At 38.2% G+C, this 20,479-nt stretch overlaps 1 protein-coding gene across 1 annotated transcript; it reads left to right on the top strand.

Annotated features, from left to right (window-relative positions):
- Positions 1-169: 169 nt before the first annotated feature.
- CRLS1 (cardiolipin synthase 1) lies at positions 170-19,810 on the top strand. The gene is made up of 7 exons (XM_043988225.1): positions 170-901; positions 3,885-4,022; positions 8,735-8,864; positions 10,379-10,464; positions 11,431-11,499; positions 17,276-17,367; positions 18,738-19,810. Exons 1-7 carry the CDS (start codon positions 416-418, stop codon positions 18,823-18,825), a joined length of 1,089 nt encoding a protein of 362 aa, XP_043844160.1. The 5' UTR covers positions 170-415; the 3' UTR covers positions 18,826-19,810.
- Positions 19,811-20,479: the final 669 nt, after the last annotated feature.

Raw genomic sequence — 20,479 nt, 5'->3', positions numbered from 1 at the left:
CCCCGCCCCTTCCCTCAGTGCCTCCGGAGTCCGCGCGGAGCGGTGGTTGGTAGCACTGTAACGGCCCCCGCGGCCCCAACTAACGGACCCGGTCGGGGTAAGTGGCAGGGAAGGCACCGGGCTGTCGTAAAAGTGTCGTGAAAGCGCCCGCCCCTGGCCACTGTCGGGGCCACCTGGACGGCGGCGGAGGCTGCTGGTCGTTCGAAGAAGAACATGCAGGTGTCCGCGCCCGGGGACGCGGCCATGCCGTGGGGTTAGTGGGTCCTGAGGGCGACCAAGGACTCGCCTTCATGGAGAGGCGACTCTCCTGCGTTTATTCCCGCTCCTGCTGCTGCTTCTCCTTCTCAGGCCGCTGAAGCGACTTCCGCGCTCTCTCCCCGGCCCGGTCGCTGTGGCTGCCGCGGCCGCCCGGACCATGCTGCCAGCCTGGCTGAGCCGGGGATCCCGGGGGGTGCTCCAGGGCGCCGGCCGCAGCCTCTCGCTGGCCCCCCGGGCCCGTAGCCCCGTGTCTTTGGAGCGGGGGGCCTCCCTGGGGGCGGGAGCGAAGTTCGAGCTGGAGCCCGCCGAGGAGCCGGGGGCGGCTGCCCGGCGGTGGTCTAGGGCGGGCGGACTCAAGGAGCTCCTGGCGGACGCTGGGAGGCGGCCCCGACCCACCTTGAACCCGGGCCCCGCCACCTCCTGCGGCTGCTGGGGCCTCCTGCCCACCCACTGGGGGCTGCTCCCGCCCGCGCCAGGCAGCCCTCGTCCCAGGACCGGGGTCGCGGCCGGCCTGCGCTTGGCAGGGTCCGGCCGAAGGGGACACAGCTCTGGAGGGGGGAAGGGGGCCCCGGAACAAACGCCAGAAGCCGCAGATGCGAAAGGAGTCTTGAACTCGGCGTGGAACCGGCACCCCTCCAGCCTGGTAGGTAACCCCCCCGGAGGGGCGCCACCTGCGCGCCTCGCCTCTTCTCACCTGATCTGGATCTACCTGCAGCTCCGCGTGGGTGGAGAGCGCGCAGACCGCGGACCGCGGGGACGGGCTCCCTCGGGCCGATGCGAGGCTGCCTCTGCCGCTGAACTGCTTCACATCTGCGCTGACGTGAGCCCACCTGCCACATGTGGAGTGGTCTTAAATTTCGGAGGTGACAGGCGTTCGGCCTCCAGCTTCGGCCATTTAGAGTGTCACCGGCAAAATAAGCCAACCACCTTTCCCCCTGAGGTTTCTGTGGAGACCTGTGCTTTTTGGGAACTGCCAGATTTGAAAAGTGGTTTGAGTCCTTGTCGTTAGATGAAAAATATTTTTAAGTGAACTCTCTTTGTTAAGGAATCAATAAAAGGAACCATAATTTTAGGGAGGAAACAAAGCTTAGTTTTAAGCATATGATTATTTGTTTTTCAGTTTTATCCCCAAAAGACTAATTGTTTTTAGTTCTAATTAAAGCATTTATATCTTTGATTTTTAGGATAAAAATGAAACTTATTTGTCAATATTTTGCAACTTTTTTTTTCATGTGTTACCTGGTATCTGTTAAATAATTGATCAAACATTAAGTCAGTCAACCGGGTTTTAAGTGTAGGAGAACTTCTGTCGTCATGATAGGAGTCTCTCTTCAATTGTTATGTCTTCAATGGCCCTCTATTAGGCCATTCCATCAGATGTGCAGCATGAGTTGAGGTAACCACATCAAGTCAGAAGTATCAGCTTCCTTAATAGCTAAAGCATGTTGGCATTTGCGTGCTGTATGGTTTGAGGTTGCCATATCCTGGCAGAAGTTCCTTCATAAACTTCACTCCTTTCTTGAGCATGACACAGGTTGAGTGTCATCTGGTTGGGTAATCTGAGATTAGCTTCTTTAACTTTTTGAGAGTTTTGCGAATTTAGCTTAATGATTGTGAATTAATTTGATAAAATATTCGAACTGACCTGAACTTTATGGCAGAAACAAACTAACTCCTTTCACCATTAACTTGGAATACAATGTAGCTTCTTCAGTCAGAATTATCAAATTAATTTACCTAGATGTACAAGATTGTTTATCCTTGTTTATTTTATCTCATTGGTTCCCCAAGAGTAATTCTTAATGTTTTCATTCTGTTTTGGTTTTTTGCTTTTTATTTCCTTCCCCTCAGCCATGAAGTGATTTATCACATTTTTCTTCATTATGTCATTGGATAGGTTTAGCTTGCTCTATACCAGACTGTGCCTGGAAATATATGTCTTTGTTCTTTGGACTGTGGCAATGGAAAAGAGAGTGTGACCTTTTAACTTTAATTTGAACACACTCCTAGTGGGGTTCAGTTAAATTATGTAGGGGGGCCCACTCAACAAAATCCATTCCACAGTTATTTATGAATGCATATCATGTGACAGGTGTATTATGCTAGATATTGTAGGGTAAGTAGCTGGAGGAGGGGAGGATACAGAAAGAACAATAATGTGGCCTAAGTAAATGTCTGGAGATTTGTATTCCAATTGGATTACTGAATGACACAATGTTATAACCTGTGAATTTCACTGTACTGTACTTTTCAGACATTGTGTTTAAAAAAAAAAACCACGTTAGGTTTTTTGGTTTTTGGTTTTTTTTTTTTTTTTAGTGAGGCAATTGGGGTTAAGCCCAGGGTCACACAGCTAGTAAGTGCTAAGTGTCTGAGGTCGGATTTGAATTCAGGGTACTCATCTGATTCCAAGGCTGGTGCTCTATCCACTGCGCCACCTAGCTGCCCTCATGTTAGGTTTAAAAACATTTGTTGCCAGATTCTGTTAGAAAAATGTAGTACCTTTTTCTTAGAATCTTTCAGTTAAGATTTGATTTTTCAAATGTATCTACCAAGTTTCTATCAGGCACTAAATAACAAGGCAATAATGGGTCTCTGGGTGAATGAGAAGAAAATCCCATTTAGGAAGTTGAGTAGCGATTCAGAACTGGATTTCAGGGAAAGCACATTATCAGAGGATTATTTCCGCTCTATCATTTACAACTGAAACTTTCAATAATTGAAATGCTGTCACTAGAAAAATTTCTTGTTGAAAATATGGGAGCTTCTTGAAGGTAGCTGTAAGTCAGCTATTGTCACCAACAAGTTCAAATAGCTGTTTGTAGCTTTCAAATCAGTTTCAAGATGAAGCCTAAATGCCAACATACTGCATAAAGATCTGCTAAGAGAAGAAATTAGTTTCCAGACCTGGTTTATAAATTCTTTAAAATTGTTCTGGATTCTCTTTAACTGTCAGCAGGGTATCTGGGTAGAGAGATTCCTTAGGCCAGCATAATGGTATCAAGGCTTTGCATAATGGTATCTACATTTGTAGCTTTATTTTATGTCCTTTCTTATACCATGTCTAAACTGGACTAATGATCGTTCCACAAACAAAAGCCATGCATTATTGCTTCTTGTACCATTTGCTCATGCTACTGAAATGCCCTCCTCTTGAAACCTTCACCTTTTAAAATCCCATCTTCAGCAAAAACTCAAAAAAACCTTCTGAAACCTCTGAAAGCAGAAACTATTTCTGTTTTGTGTTTTAGTCATTTGTGTTTGCATCTTTTTCTCTTTCTGCCATTCTCTAATTGACCCACTTGTACTTAGGAGGCTGCTTATAGAAGCAGCCAGATGCTCTTTTGTTTATATTTCCTGTTAACACTTATCATACTGTAACCCAATCGATATCTAGTAGGAGTTCAATAAATTTTGGTAGACACAAAACTAAATTAATAGCTCAGGTTAAAGCACTTAGTCTGTGTGATTCTGGTCATTGGTGGAAAGGGAAGATGCCACATTATTGGTTTTCCTGTTAAACCACTCCCTTAATCTTTTTAGGATGTGATGGTACTATTTTGAAGTTGCAAATAATCAAAGTATATATTAATTTTTAACTTAAGATCTTGTTTTTTCTGTTCCAGTATGAAAACCCATGGACAATCCCAAATTTATTGTCAATGACAAGAATTGCCTTGGCCCCAGTTTTGGGCTATTTGATTATTGAAGAAGATTTTAATGTTGCACTAGGAGTTTTTGCTTTAGCTGGGCTAACTGATTTGGTAAGTTGTAGTGTGTGTCTACAAAAATCATAAATGTATTGAACCACTGTAGTCATTTATTAAAAGGGCCAGTGAATGTTGCTGTAATCAGAAAAAAATTGATCAAATTTGAGGATAGTACTGTTAATAATCTCTTAGATGCATCTCTTCTCAGATGGTAGCAATTCTCAGGTATTCCTCTATATTTAAAAGTTTCAATAACAATACTCTACATTTGTACAGCTCTTGGGCATTTTTGAGGTGTTTTCCTGTCTAAATAGTTCATTTTACCTTTGCAAAATATTATCTATATTTTACAAATGAAGAAATTGAGGTACAAAAAAGTTAAGTAAATTACCTAAGATTGCATAGTTAGCAGCAGATATGGAACTAGAACTCAAGTCTTCCAGCGCTCACCCCTATGCTCTTTCTGTGAGACTACTGGTCCACTCATTGGCCAGATTGTTGTGGTGTGGTGGGGGTGGGGTGTTTATGAAGAAGTTGTCTTGGATTAGTTTGTCTTTCTACTTAACCTCATCATATATAACATTCTAGCCACTAAATAATTATTGACTAAATGAAACCATTTCTTTTAGTTTTGTGAAATATTTTTAAATTGACTAGCTTAATTTTGGGGGGCTAATCTGACTGGAGGACTAATCTGGGACTTGTGACTATTTGGCTATCTGACTGCGTTTAATTTAATGTAGGTCGTTGATAAAGTTCCACCACACTGCTCCCAAACTGATAGACTAAAGATTAAGAAGCCTCTAACTAAATAATCAAAGCAGAGTTTATTTATGAGATACTATTTCAAATTAGGAATACAGGGAAATAAAGTGTACAACCTGACTGCTTTCCTGGGGTCTCTTTCGAACCTGCTGCGCCTTGAACTTCTTGAATACAATAAGGGCCTTGGCCACCTCCGGCCTCAGGGCACGTTACACTTTCCCTGGTTTGTATTAAGGCCCATAACCTTGTCAGCCCGGTCTCTCCTTTTCTGAACCGAACTCTCTTCCGTCCTTGTCCGGGCTCCCCTCTAGTCAGCCTCTCTCCTAGTCCTTCCTCGAGTCTCCTTCCTCTAGTCTGTCTCTCCTAGTCAGCTTCCCTTGCTCTAGTCAGCCTTACTCCTCTTAATCTTGTCTCTCTATCTAGTCTGTCCTCGCTCCTTCTTTTTCTAGTCCATCTCCCCCTAGTCTGTCTCCGAGTCTCCCTCCTTCTTCTAGTCAGCCTTCCTCTAGTCTCCTTCCTCCTCTAGTCAGCCCAAACTCTCCAGCCCCCCCCCCCCCCAGGTCTATATATACCTTTTCTCTCCACTCAAATCTTGGGGCTTCCTTCGCCCCCACAGACCAAGCTAATCCGCCAGCCAGAGCTGCGGCTGGTGGGGGGGGGGGGTGCGCTCCAAGTTTCACGTGCCTTGGCACAAGCTATCCGGGATCTGCTCAGGTCAGAGGGAGCTGGGGGCTTTTTTTTTCCTCCCAGCTGTCTGACCTGGCATCTTGTATAGCCCACGGGGCTTTTTCACTCAGCTGAAGCTGAGGAGGAGGGGGGAGACCCTGAGGGCCTAAGGCTTTCTAATCTCAGCCTAAAGGTAGGGTCCCCAAATCAAAATAAATTTCCACAGTTTATAAGTGCATTTGAATACTCTTATACCTTTGTAGTTTACTGGATTTTTTTCCTAGTGGATGACCCATTATTCATTCATATATTTGTATATATCTGTCTCTATATATTTTTACATGTGTGTGTGTATATATATGTACACATACATATATACATATATTTCCACAGTGTACACTTTTTACTAAGGTGATGATAGTCTACTGTTACTTTGCTAACAGTCCAATAGTTAGTTAGCATGTTCAATGAAAATACAAAACATTAAAAGACCCCCAAAATAAAGATTCTAGTGGTTTAAAACCCCATAGTAATTTTATCATACACTGTTTAAAACATGTATTAAGATATCCTTTTTCTTTTCTTTCTTTTTTTTTTTTAGTGAGGCAATTGGTTAAGTGACTTGCCCAGGGTCACACAGCTAGTAAGTGTTAAGTATCTGAGGCTGGATTTGAACTCAGGTCCTCCTGAATCCAGGGCCGGTGTTCTATCCACTTCGCCACCTAGATACTAAGATACCCTAAGCTACCCTTTTTCTTAATGTGAATCTATACCACCAATCAAGTATTTGCTTCAAATTTTACTTTGCCTAACTTCTTTTACAATAGTAAACAAGGAAATAATTTTCAGTATCAAAGTTTTAAGTCAGAAAGCATTTATCTAGCAAATTTTTACCTAACGTGTTAAACAGAGATCAGATTGTCAGTCAGTACACTTTAAACATTATTAAGCAACCTACCCTATGCCAGGGCTTCTTAAACATTTTCCATTCATGACCCCTTTTCACCTGAGAAATTTTTATTCAATACCAGGTATATAGTTATATAAAATAGATATACAAATCAAACATTTACTACCATATTTTTCACAGCCCCCACGTTCAGTTACACAACCCCATGTGGGGTTGTGATCCACAGTTTAAGAAGCTTTGCTCTATACCAGGCAGTATGCTGAGCACTGAGGATATAAAAAGAGGCAAAAGACAGTCCTTTCCTCAAGGAGCTCATAATCTAAAGGGGGCAGGAGAACAACAATCTATTAAAAGAAGAAAGGATTAAAATTAAGAGAAGTTGGGGAAAGCTTCCTGTAGAAAATGAGATTTTAGTAGGGACTTAAAGGAAGGCAGGGATGCTAGCAGGCGGAGATGAGAACATTCCAGACATGGGGGACAGTAAGAGAAAATACTTGGTAGGGAGTAAGGTATGAGATTGGAAAGATTCAAGGGGATAAGGGCTTTGAACGCTGAGCAATGGATTTTGTTTTTAATCTTGGAGGTGATAGGGAACCACTGGAGTTTATTGATTAGAGGAGGTGGGATGGTTGGACCTTCGCCTTAGGAAAATCACTTTATTGACTCAGTGGAGCATGTATTGGAGTATAGAGAGACTTGAGGCAGGTAGACCCATCAGCAGACTATTTCATTAGTGCAGGCATGAAGTGATAAGGCCATGCACCAGAGTTGTGGCAGTGTCAGAGGACAAATGAAAACACATTTTATTTACAAGAAAAAAATCTGTACACTGTGCATACTTAAAATACACAAAACAAAAATAGAAAATATCACAGAGTTAAAATGTATACAAACACTGTTAAAATGTGACTCCTAGAAAACCTCAAGCTTTAGTTTGGAGAGTATACATTTCATTTAAAATATCATCATATAGGGGGCAGCTACGTGGCACAGTGGATAAAGCACTGGCTTTGGATTCAGGAGGACCTGAGTTCAAATACAGCCTCAGACATTTGACACTTACTAGTTGTGTGACCCCGGGCAAGTCACTTAACCCCCATTGCCCTGCCCCCCCTTCCCCCGCCAAATTCATCATACAAAAAACTCCTCAAAGATTTTTTTAAAAAGTACACTGGTGGGGCAGCTAGATGGTGCAGTGGTTAAAGTGCTGGCTCTGGATTCAGGAGGACCTGAGTTCAAATCCAGCCTCAGACACTTGACACTTACTAGCTGTGTGACCCTAGGCAAGTCACTTAACCCCCATTGCCCCGCCCCCCAAAAAATTAAAAAATAAAAAATAAATATTTAAAAAAAAAAGTACACTGGCTTCTATATGAAGAATTGAATAACTATGTGCCACCTAGAACAAAACAGGACATGAGATTAGGTTTTTACACAACTAACCTATCAGGAACTTTTTTTTTGGTTTGAAGTGACATCAGTAAAGATAACTATTTTTGTGTGTGTGTGTAACCGATATATATTCCCTCCTATAAGCCTACCAAAAGACATGGGTTACACATGGACACTTCTTCAAAAGATTAAAATAGGGTACCCTGATGTCTAACAAGGCATTTAAACACTAATTATACTGGTTAGCATTTAAACACTATATTTTAAAGCTGCTGTTGAAATGTTTCTATCAAGATGGCTCTACCATCACCAAAATTCATATTACTTGCCCCCCCCTCCAAAAAAAACCACCAACAACGTAACTTTGAAGGGGATTATTTCAGTGGAATGAAGAGGCTAGAAGCCTCAAGTCTTTTTTGGGGGGGGGGGGGGTGAGGCAATTGGTTAAGTGACTTGCCCAGGGTCACACAGCTAGTAAGTCTTAAGTGTCTGAGGCTGGATTTGAATTCAGGTCCTCCAGAATCCAGGGCTGGTGCTCTATCCACTGTGCCACCTAACTGCCCCTGCCTTAAGCCTTCTTGAAGGTTGTGCCTCAAAGACACAGGTTGTTGATGCCATAGAATATGGAAATTACCAAACAGGTACTAAAAATAGTATATATAAGTAATCAATGTATCACCAGTATTAATAAGCCAAGCTGCACATCTAGATTGTTGACATAGTAGGGAAGTGATGAAAATTGCAGGTTCATAATTGAGCAATTTTCAGAAGTGAAATTTATAATAATGAGTTGAAGAAGCATGGGAGGTATATAACATCAAATTTTTATAATACTTCAATTGATTGTATATGTTTTGTAAATAACTTTTCATTTGTTTAGCAATCCGGGAATATTGCTTTATTTTTCATATAGAATTAACAGATTGCCATTACTGATTTTTTTTTGTATATATACTGGATCTTGTAGCTATAAAGTATCTCTTATAGATTAACAATGACATTTGTTTAAAAAACAAACTCTTTTTATTTTCAGTTGGATGGATTTATTGCTAGAAACTGGGCCAACCAGAAATCAGCATTGGGAAGTGCTCTTGATCCACTTGCTGATAAAATACTCATCAGTGTCCTATATATTAGCTTGACATGTGCAGATCTTATTCCAGGTAAGAGGTCAAAAATAATATTCAGTATTTTGGTAAGTTTCTTACAAAATTACATAGTCATAATCATACATAATATTTTTTAACCGGACCTGTGATTTCTTGGGTTTAAGTGTGAGAAAATAATTATTGATAATTGATTTCTTGGGGGGGACCCAGAGATGAGTTCCTCAGTCCTTTCTACCTGTTTCCCTCCAGAAAGTCCTGTTCTCCTTGATCTGGGACAAACCCAAGGGAACAAAATAAATATATAATTCTGTGAAGTACTATTAAGATCAAGCCATACCTAGATAATGGACTTTGCCTCTGTGCTTCAGTGAGGGTCTTTTACATTCTTCTCCCTAATGTCATCTAGAGTTCATTTTAATGTAGACCACACTGCCAACATGGGCAGCTAGGTAGTGCAGTGGATAAAGCACCAGCCCTGGATTCAGGAGGACCTGAGTTCAAATCTGGCCTCAGATACTTAACACTAGCTGTGTGACACTGGGCAAGTCACTTAACCCTCATTGTCCTGCAAAAACAAAACAAAACCATAAGAAACTCAGTGACAGAAGATACCCACTACCAAAATATATCAGCAACTGGCCTGCAACTTAAAGTCTTAATAATTGTTTGGGGGGCAGCTAGGTGGCACAGTGGATAGAGCACCGGCCCTGGATTCAGAAGTATCTGAGTTCAAATCCGGCCTCAGACACTTAACATTTACTAGCTGTGTGACCCTGGGCAAGTCACTTAAACCCAATTGCCTCACTTAAAAGAAAAAAAATTGTTTGGGCTACAGAGGTTAAAACAATTTACCCAATCACATAGAACCCCTATGTGTCAGAAGCATGATTTAAACACAGATCTTGATTCAAAGACTCTTATCAGATGTTATGTTCTTTCTATCATAATATTGTAATAATTCTAATAATAAACCATGGATTTTCTTAGAAGCAAACATGGTAGCAATAAATAATAGCTGAAGACCTGAGAAATGAAGGGGAAGACATTTAAAAATTTTTAAATAGTAGCCTCTGGGGTCTTTTAATCCTGCACACATCACTTGTCCTTGACAGCATCATGATATTATAACACAGAGCTTCACAAGGAAGCCCTGAGTGGGGCAGCTAGATGGCCCAGTGGTTAAAGCACCGGCCCTGGAGTCAAGAGTACCTGAGTTCAAACCCGGCCTCAGACACTTAACACTTACTAGCTGTGTGACCCTGGGCAAGTCACTTAACCCCTATTGCCCCGCAAAAACAAAACAAAACAAAACAAAACAAAACAAGGAAGCCCTGAGGTCATCAAGAAAAAGTTATCTTTTGTGTACTCTATGAAGATGGAAGAATGGTTAATCCATTCTAGAAAGTTTTCCGTGCATGATGATTAGAATTTTAAAAATTCAGAAAAGTAAACTGCATTTAATTTGAAAATGTATGTGGAACACTTTCCCTGACAATACTGAGTAAATGGGGGTTTATAGATGTATTTATTAATATATATGTTAAAATGATTTCATTTTCACTTTTCAGTTTCACTTACTTACATGATTATTTCAAGAGATATAGTGTTGATTGCTGCTGTTTTTTATGTCAGATACAGAACTCTGCCATCACCAGTAAGTAAATAATACACTTTATTTTAAAGTAAGATTATTTGAAGCCTGTAAAGAGGAAAAAAATTCTGTAAAGGCTTGGAGTCTTGTAGTATTAGTTTGACATACAGTGAGGTCTAGTTATTGAGGTATCTTTGAGTGATAATTTTTCATCCCTCAACTGATTCAAATAGTGGTTTTTTGTTTTTGTTTTTTTAAGCATGCATCATCTTGCTTCATAAAAGAGATTAAAAGTAATTGCTTAATAACATGAAAATACAATTAAATTTAAAAGGCACAGGAACTTATTTTATAAGTGCAAATTTGTTTTTAGTTAATTGATTCATCTGTTTAATTGAATATCACAAGCTTTTTAAAAATTGTCTTTTAAAGGTAAGAGTCAGCATGGTGTTAATTTCTGCTTAGGACTACTCTAAAGCATTTTCCTGCTCTCTAAATCACCAGCTAGATTCTAACTAAATAGAATGGATTTTAAAAAAATGTCATTGACTTGAGGGCAGCTAGGTGGCTCAGTGGATAAAGCACTGGCCTTGGATTCAGGAGAACCTGAGTTCAAATGCAGCCTCAGACACTTGACACTTAATAGCTGTGTGACCCTGGGCAAGTCACTTAACCCCCATTTCCCCACAAACACCCCCCCTCCAAAAAAAAAACCAAAAAAATAAACCAAAAAAATGTCATTGACTTGACTATTTTTAATTCTCCAAACTAAAAGTAGTCATTCTAGTAAGAATTAAAGTACAGTGTTAAACAGATGTTTTGTTATGCATTCAGTTTGATTTATTTATTCAAATGATTCTATTAATCTTTTGATTGTATAAAGCAGGATCCTGGTGTGTAATTATTCTGTTGCAGATATTACTATTTATTTTTTATTCTGTAGATTATAAAAAGTATCAGTATAAAATGTGCAATTTTTTCTTTTCAAAAATAAATTAAGTATCCAAACTTTTGTTATCACTTTCACAGCGAACACTTGCTAGATATTTCAATCCTTGTTATGCCACTGCTAGATTAAAGCCAACATTCATCAGTAAGGTAAGCACAATATAAACTCTTTCAGTGTTTTACACCATTTTTTGTCTCCTTTATTATTATGTTATTCATTCCCGATGACTAAGATGCATTAAAAAAAAATTATACTCAAAGAAACAAAAATCTTTTATTGTAGCTTTTTGTTAAGTGTAGGTCCTTGGATCTGCTGGAACTACCATGAAACATAGCTCTCTTTTAATGAATTAGCTAGCAAATGATATATGTGCTTATGACACCTTATAAGAAAGTAATGTCACCCACATAACTTCTATCTTACCCTCTTTCCTTCTTAAATTCCTAGATCTTTATCAGTCTTGTTAGTTTTATTGGGAAATTAGAAAGTTTAAAGTACTTTCCAAAGTGATTGATATATTTGAATTGGGGAGGGTGAAGAGTGGAAGGGTAATTGCTGCTTAAACAAGCAAAAATCATTTCTGCTGCCTTCCTGCAATGTAAACATTACATATAATCTACTTTTATATGTTGGCAATTACATTCAAAGGAACCAGAGAAAACATTTATTTCTAGTAACCTCTACTTAGTAGTGTTAAGGGCTAAAATTCTAGCTAAACTGTCTAAAATATCTAATGAGTGGTTGCCAATAAATTATAAGCTTTAGCAAGAGTTAGACTTTTAAGCATTTATTAAGGAGAATAAGAATTTGGTAAAGAGAGAGAGAAAGGCCTAGATTCCTATCTATTAAAGGGAGAGCGCATTTCTAGCTCCCTTCTCCGCCAGAGTCCAGAGGAAAGAAAAACGAGCCTGAGCGCCAGTCTCTTCCTTCCTCCTCCCACTAGTCCGCGTCACTTCCTGAAGCCTGGTCTTGCCCTCAAAGACCTTTGCTTCATGGGCAGAACTCTTCTACAGTAAGTATCCAGCAGGTGGCATTATTCCAATCGTTACAGTCCCCCCTGTTGTTCCTCAAGAAACAAAATGTTTTCTTGACGGAACAGTAAAAACAATATAATAACTATTGCTAACTAATAATATGTGAACAACAATATAGAAAAGGAAGAGAGGAAAGTTTTGTCCAGAGGGGCGATTTTTTTTTTTTTTTCTCCTCATGAACCGACGCTTTGACATTGGTCTTGCAAAGGGAGGGCCTCTGCAGAGAATACATGTTACAGATGGTGTATATTATAACAGAAAGAGAAAAAAAAACAACAAAAACAAATCAAAACTGTTCATTTAAAGTCTCTGAAAGTCTTTTCTCAGATGTCCTCTAGGTGTAGTCGTGGAATGGAAGTCTTTTCAGGGGTTGAGGTATGGATGCTGGTAATCAGCCAGGAAATTTCCTACAAAATTGAGCTTAACACAACTTTAAAATAGCTTTGTCAATAATCAAATCAAACAATGAAAGTTCTCAAAAACATGTCTAAGGGAATTCAGAATCTTAGTTGTTACACATGAAACATATAATAAAACAAAAATTGAACCATTCTTTAAAATTATAATATTACTATAGTCCCCCCCTTATGGAGGGTAATTGAGAAGATAATTGCTGCGATATTAATTATTAAAAATAATTTTTTTATCTTTGTTTCATCACTTTTTGCATCATCTGCCTAATTATCCTCATGCCATTATGAGAAATTAAAAAATCTAATATAATTGGTAACAGGTGTCAAGGCCAAATTCAACACTGTATTTATCATGACACCTGAGATAATTATGGGGGTTACCATAAAAGAACAGAGAAATGATGGGATATGAGCATTCCCACACTTGAGCAATATGTACTGCTCATACAGTATGCCAGGCTTAAAATAGGTGGATGGAATATATGTCCAAGCCACCGAACATATTGGAAGAAACTGAGTCAGACTTAATCAGATGCATGGGATTGAGATGTCCATGGCATCAGGCATATAGGAGGGAGCATAGAAGCCAGGTGTAGAAGTGAGATGGGTGGGATGAATACTTCCAGCCATCTGTACAATATTGTGGGGAAAAATAAAATAAATATTAAACCAAGAGAATCCAACCTCAACATTTGTCAAAAGCCGTTCCCTCGGCCATACCTTAACTTCGTGCATGTCTCCCCTCATGTAACAGTTCAATGTCTGCTCTTTGCATGTATTCCTCTTGTGATTGGATGGCATCTTGGCCAACTGGCATCTGATAACTCAGAATAAAGGCAATTAATGTCTTAAATGATAAGTTCCCATAATCCAAGTCTCATATGGATTTAAAAATTGAGGATAATAAATGATTGCAAAAAATGTGAATACATCTTGACTCAGAATATAATATATAATTATGCAACAATTTCAAATAATACCTTTTTTTTACTTAGCATACAATTACTTTTTTGAAAAATCTGAACATATTTAAATACAAGTTAAAGCACAACACAATCTCAAAGACAACTTTTACAAATGTTCCCCTCTTTTTTTTTTTTTTTTTTGGAATATGCTTATCAAAAATAATACTTCTAGAATCAATTTACACTTGCCTTGGCAACCAATTTGCCAAGGAAATGCTTTAAAGAGTTTGATCAAATAATCAGTTGAGAAAAAATAGCAAAAACAAATAACTCAGAATATGGGAGCACAATACTCCTAGAATTAACATTGTATTATGAAATCAAAACCATGTTTCAAAATTAGATAGATGAATGAATAGAAGAAAATACACGTGGAATAATAAAAGACAATGAAATTCAAACTAGGGAAATCTAAATGAATATGAACTTAATATTAATAAGAGTATTATAAAATATAAACTTGATCACATGACTATAAAAAGCTTTTACAAATATTCTCCTTGTTTTAAAAACTAAGTATAAAACACAATCTCAAAAGCATGAAAATCTCTATGAAAATAAACCCATACCATTAATTTCAAAATGTATATATAATAGCATAGAAATCCTATGTAACCTCTGAACTGATACTATTACTCTGAGTGAATTCAAAACACTTTTGATTCCGGTATCTAAAATCCCCAATACTCATATCAATACCTTGCTGCTTACTTCTACATTTCTGTAAAATATATACCCTTCCATGGCAAAAGAAGCAGAGTCTTGAACTATGTTGATTGTCATTCTTATTCAGCTTAAGTTTTTCTTCTTTAACCCCTCTATATTGTCTGTCAGGCTTTTCACCATACAAATGCTTTATAAGATTACTAATTAAAGACAAAAGCAGGTTAGCAAAATTATGAACAAAACGAGCATATCTGGAATTTAAAGAGTTTTCTAAGATTGTCTCAAAAGCACAGCCAGGCTGGGAAAGGGCTGAGCCTGAAGCTGCAAATGTAGTTAGAGAAAGTTGAGCATGTGCATCAGATCTCTGGACTTCCCAGGCAGGGGAAGCTATGGGCTTGGCCATAGGAGTAGAGGGTGGGGTCTGGAGAGGAGGGGAGGGACCAGAGCAATTTGAATCAGACTTGATTTTGAACTCAGGCCTGGATTCCTCTTCCCCCACTTTGCCTCCAGGTGCTAGGGGATTAAAAGCTTCTAGAGGGTGGGTCATTGCCTCCAGGCATGCAAAATTAAAGCAACAATTACTGTTAGAACTGGGAAAAGCTGTGGGAATCTCTTCAGGTTTTTCTGAAAAAGCATGCTTGGGAGAGGGAGAGATATTTCCTTGTGTGAGTAAGTTGCTGGCTCTTTTAACAAAAATAAAAAGAAAAATAGAAAATCCACAAAAACAAAGCATTAACATGATCTTATCTCCCATTTGTCTGGTTAAACAGACTAAAATCAAAAATAGGGTAATTAGGGAGTTTAAAAGGTCCATTCGAAAAAATTTAAAGGGAAAACACAGTCAGTGCGCCAGTACTTAGCAGTTTAAAGGGTAGGAGAAATTTCTTACCCAACCGGAAGATCAGAAGTGAGGTTCAGCTTTCCTCTTCGTGGTCAGCCATCTGTTAAGGGCTAAAATTCTAGCTAAACTGTCTAAAATATCTAATGAGTGGTCGCCAATAAATTATAAGCTTTAGCAAGAGTTAGACTTTTAAGCATTTATTAAGGAGAATAAGAATTTGGTAAAGAGAGAGAGAAAGGCCTAGATTCCTATCTATTAAAGGGAGAGCGCATTTCTAGCTCCCTTCTCCGCCAGAGTCCAGAGGAAAGAAAAACGAGCCTGAGCGCCAGTCTCTTCCTTCCTCCTCCCACTAGTCCGCGTCACTTCCTGAAGCCTGGTCTTGCCCTCAAAGACCTTTGCTTCATGGGCAGAACTCTTCTACAGTAAGTATCCAGCAGGTGGCATTATTCCAATCGTTACAGTAGTAATAGGTTTGTTTGGTTTTTTAACATGAGAATGATATTTCCATAAAGGTATGTATGTGCTTGGAACTGCTTTTCTAATAGTAACAATTTACTTTGATCTATCAATATACTGTTGCCCCATCTCTAGCGGCTTCGATTGGAGTCTGGCCTTGGAACAACTAACTGGTCTACAGGGGGATGGAAACCATATCCTTGTTCTCATAAATACCATGTTGTAACTGACTTAGCTAACCTGCTCTAATGGTATTTTAATTTTATCTATATTGTTTTGGCTTCTAAGTGCTTTATATTCAGCAGCAATTGGAAGGGAGTACCACTAAATGGCAGGTGATTCAAGGAGGTATAAGGACAAATGTTTCAACATCTTATCCCTGTAGGTAGGCCTCCAGGTAATAATATTAATAATAAGAATAAAATAATTCATAGTGTTTGTTATATCTCTCTTTCATGATCACAGCAACCCTGTAAACTTCTTGAGGGCAGGAACCGTGGATTTTCTAAACTTGGTTCTTTCCTCCTCTCCCACTCACCTTTACTCCCATCACTTAGGACAGTGTTCTGCACCATGTACGTGTTGAATACAGTTTTGCTATTTTTAGTAAAAACATCTTTTTGAAGTGGTCCTCTTTTTTATTGTTACGTGGTTGGAAAAATAACATAACACAAATCATAAGGTGTTATGGTCTCCTAATAGTGTTTTTCCCTTGTCTATACCACTTCCTCTTCTTTCATTGTTGTCTTTTCTCTATATTCCAGTGATAGTCAGTATGTTCTTTGTTCCCTTTTCTTAGTCCCTTTTCCAAGCCCATATATCAGGGACATCCTGTCAACTCTAGAAAAGTTTGCTTTGATGAGGGTAAGCAATGAGATGAATGTTTAACACTGTTGGGCCAGGGAATGGGTGGTATAAAGAAAAGATCACTGAATTCAGAAGGCCTAAGTTCTAGTTTTGGTTCTGCAACTAACTTGATGTGTGACTTGAGATAAATTGTTTCATGTCTATTTTACCCCCATTAAAATAGTGGAGATAATAATGCTTGCCCAGTTCACTCCATAGGGCAGAAACTATTTTACTTTTGTTTTGGTATCCCTAGTACCTAGCATAATACATGATATATAGTACGTAGCTTGATAAATGCTTATTGATAGGGTTGTGCAAATAAATTAAGATCATGTGAAATCACTTTGTGATTTGAAATCAATGTGAAATCATTAAAGCAATATGCAATGAAAGATGTTTGTATTATTTCCAAACGAATGCTATTCTTCTCACATCTGTATACAGTAACCTTGCATTCATTTGTAAACCCTCTATAAAATTAAATAGCTAAAATTGCTTTAGAAGAAAAGTTGTACGCATTTGCTATCATTTTTATATCTAAATTTCTATATCAGGAATATATCAGTTCAACATCTGACATCTGGTGGATGCTCTATCTTAAAACAACCGGTTTCGCTGTCTACTTGTCCTTGTGCTACATAGTTGAGAATAGATCTAAGTGGCCTTGATTTATTTTTTCCTAAACATTTGTTTTTCTGTAGGTGAATACAGCAGTTCAGTTAATTTTAGTGGCAGCTTCTTTGGCAGCTCCAGTTTTCAATTATGTTGACAGCATTTATCTTCAAATACTTTGGTAAGGTAAAATTTAAATTCATCACTCAAAAAATATTAATGTGACTCTTGGTAGTTTTAAAAATTATTTCATCTGTAGTGCTACTGTTGGCTGTATCAACAGTATTGATACTAATCTGTAGCATTGAAAATGTACCAACTTAAGGGGCAGCTAGGTGGCGCAGTGGATAAAGCACCAGCCCTAGATTCAGGAGGACTTGAGTTCAAATGTGGCCTCAGACACTTGACACTTACTAGCTGTGTGATGCTGGGCAAGTCTCTTAACCCTCATTGCCCTTCAAAAAAAAACCCCCCAAAAACAGAAAATGTACCAACTTGGGGGCAGCTAGGTGGCACGGTGGATAAAGCACTGGCCCTGGATTCAGGAGGACCTGAGTTCAAATCCGGCCTCAGACACTTGACACTAGCTGTCACTGGGCAAGTCACTTAAAAAAGAAAGAAAGAAAATGTACTAACTTTATGAGTACTAAGTGTTATAGCAGATTATATTTATATATACTTTGCAATTGTGTGAAGTATTTTTAAATAAACACAGCTTGTTTCAACAGATCATTTGCTGCTTTGCAGCAAATAATCTCTATAGTACTTTCCTTGAAAAATAAAAGTTAATCAAAACTGCATGTAGACTGATTGCACATGCCTATTTTGCTTCCTACTATTTGTTTGTTTGTTTTTTTCGGGGTAGTGAGGGTTAAATGACTTGCAAGGCCACACAGCTAGTAAGTGTCTGAGGCTGGATTTGAATTCAGGTCCTCCTGAATCCAGGGCCGGTGCTTTATCCACTGCGCCACCTAGCTGCCCCATATTCTGCATCATTTGTACAAATGGGCAGTTACTATTGGGGCACCTGAGTGGTGTAGTGGATAGAATTCTCAGCCTGGAGTCAGGAAGACCCGAGTTCAAATTCAACCTCAGACACTTTGCTGTGTAATCCTGTTTGCTTCAGTTTTCACATCTGTAAAATGAGCTCAAGAAAGAAATGGCAAACCATTCTAGTATCTCTGCCAAGAAAACCCCAAAAAGGGGTCACAAAGAACTAGACATGACTGAAACCAACAAGAAGTTATTATTAACTGCTATTGAATTCTTAGTCATCTATTCCATCTTTCAAATGTTTGTTTGCTTTTGATATATACAGCACAAATCTTATTTTTTAAAATGCTTTAAAAATCCTTTGATTTCATTGTCTTTTGAAAATTATGCTTACTAAATTTTAGTTAAGAAATTTTCTGTAACTGATGGCAAATCCTAACATTTCATTACCTTATGTCTCATGTAATACTAAAAAGGAAGCTTGGTGTAAGGCAACTATTTTTTATAATTATTTTAACTTGTATTCCTTTTTTTTCCCCACTTCCCCTACAACAAAAGGTGTTTTACAGCTTTCACCACAACTGCATCAGCCTACAGTTATTATCATTATGGCCGGAAAACAGTCCAGGTGATAAAAGGCAAATGAATGTCATCCCTCATTATTAGCTGGGAAGCAGTTAAGACATCTACATCAGAACCAGCTGGTAATCTACAGGAGTCTCCCTTTTTTGTTAGTTTGAAAAAGACTTTATCAAAACATAAACCATGTCAGTGTCATCCCAATTGAAGTCAAGTGCATTGAAATTAAGCTTAAATCATGTACTGTACATATGTGGAATTTTCCAATGTATTTTTAAATAAAAATATAATTTGGAATTTTTTATCTTAGATTTCTTAAAGTAATTTACAATTCACCAATTATTGTTAGTCAATTTTGAATTTTTTAAAAGACATATTTCTTGAAAATGTAGTCTATATCCAGGTTCCCTTGTATATTAAATAGAATTTTCATTGTTAAGAAAACATTATATATTACCACGTCAGTGAAAGGGAGGGGAATTAGATTCAATATGAACTTAGGTAAATAGTTTTATTTTTCAATCTCTGCCCTGTAGCAGTTGATAAGGATGTCATTTGTTAGTTTAGACTGGTGATATGTATGACAAACTAAGTTATAAAGAGGGTTTTAGATGCAATGTGTTTTGAAAATAAAGTGAAACACATACTGGAGGACTGAGGTTCATGTTGAGTTGTCTTCCAAAATCGTTAATGCCTAATAGTTTATTTGTTATTTATGTCAGGATAATGACTAGTAGAATAGTCATAGCTTATTTTAGGGGAGGACATAGCTATTACTGTTTGCTACCCTAAGGATCAATGATTACTTTATGACTTTGCACTATGTTCCTAAAATAGATAAGTTTTAATAATATTAGAAATTGTATTCATGTGATATATAAATGATAATTTAAAGATGTGTATTTTTCCAAGGTTTTTTTTAAACTTAAGGAAATTTTGTTTTCATGAAGATAATAAAGGAATAAAATATTAGAAAATACTATTGTTTCATCAAAAGCCTGCTAATTTCCTTGATGCTGAATTACCAACAAACCAGTAAACTATTTCAAACACTAGGTTTGTTTGTTTTTTTCTTTATGGGGCAATGAAGGTTTAAGTCAAACACTAATTTTTAAAGGTGTGTGGATCACTGGTAAACCCAAACTGAAATCTTCATAAAAATGAACTGGGAAAGTAGAATTTGGCAAATTGTTTTAGTTATTGCTTTCATTGATGTATTAAGAGGCAGGTAGGTGGTATAGTGCCTAGCTTTGTAAAACTATGGGTCACGACCCCATTTGGGGTCACATAACTGAATGTTATAACAAAATAACATAACGAAAATTTTGGCAACAGTAAAAGGTTATGTATACCTATTTTATATACCTATATGTAAAATTTCTTGGATGAAAAGGGGTTGTGGGTGGAAAAGGTTTATTTAAGAAGCCCCAGTATAGTGCATAGAACACAAGACATGGAAGCAGGAAGACCTGAGTTGAAAAATCCAGCCTCAGACACTCATGAGCAAGTCGTTTAACTTCTGCCTTATCTTTAAATGAGTATAATTGCCCCCAAATGAGATAGAATTTGGAAGACATTTTACAAACCTTAAAGTACTATATAAATACTAGCTGTTATTATTATAGAAAGTGATGAACTAAGACATTGTTTAGCAATTAATAGCTTTTGGGGCAGCTGGGTGGCGAAGTGGATAGAGCACTGGCCCTGGGTTCAGAAGGACC

The sequence above is a fragment of the Dromiciops gliroides genome, chromosome 2, assembly GCF_019393635.1.
Source record: "Dromiciops gliroides isolate mDroGli1 chromosome 2, mDroGli1.pri, whole genome shotgun sequence".
Taxonomy (NCBI): domain Eukaryota; kingdom Metazoa; phylum Chordata; class Mammalia; order Microbiotheria; family Microbiotheriidae; genus Dromiciops; species Dromiciops gliroides.
The sequence above is the reverse complement of the archived record's forward strand: the minus strand, read 5'-3'. Positions and strand labels throughout refer to the sequence as shown.

What these genes read in the sequence shown, in the direction of transcription:
- CRLS1 (XM_043988225.1), top strand. Translation starts at nt 416, where the DNA reads ATGCTGCCAGCCTGGCTGAGCCGGGGATCCCGGGGGGTGCTCCAGGGC. An exon ending in TAGCTGGGCTAACTGATTTG is followed by an intron (nt 4,023 to 8,734) that starts GTAAGTTGTAGT and finishes TTTTATTTTCAG; the next exon opens with TTGGATGGATTTATTGCTAG. An exon ending in ACAGAACTCTGCCATCACCA is followed by an intron (nt 10,465 to 11,430) that starts GTAAGTAAATAA and finishes TCACTTTCACAG; the next exon opens with CGAACACTTGCTAGATATTT.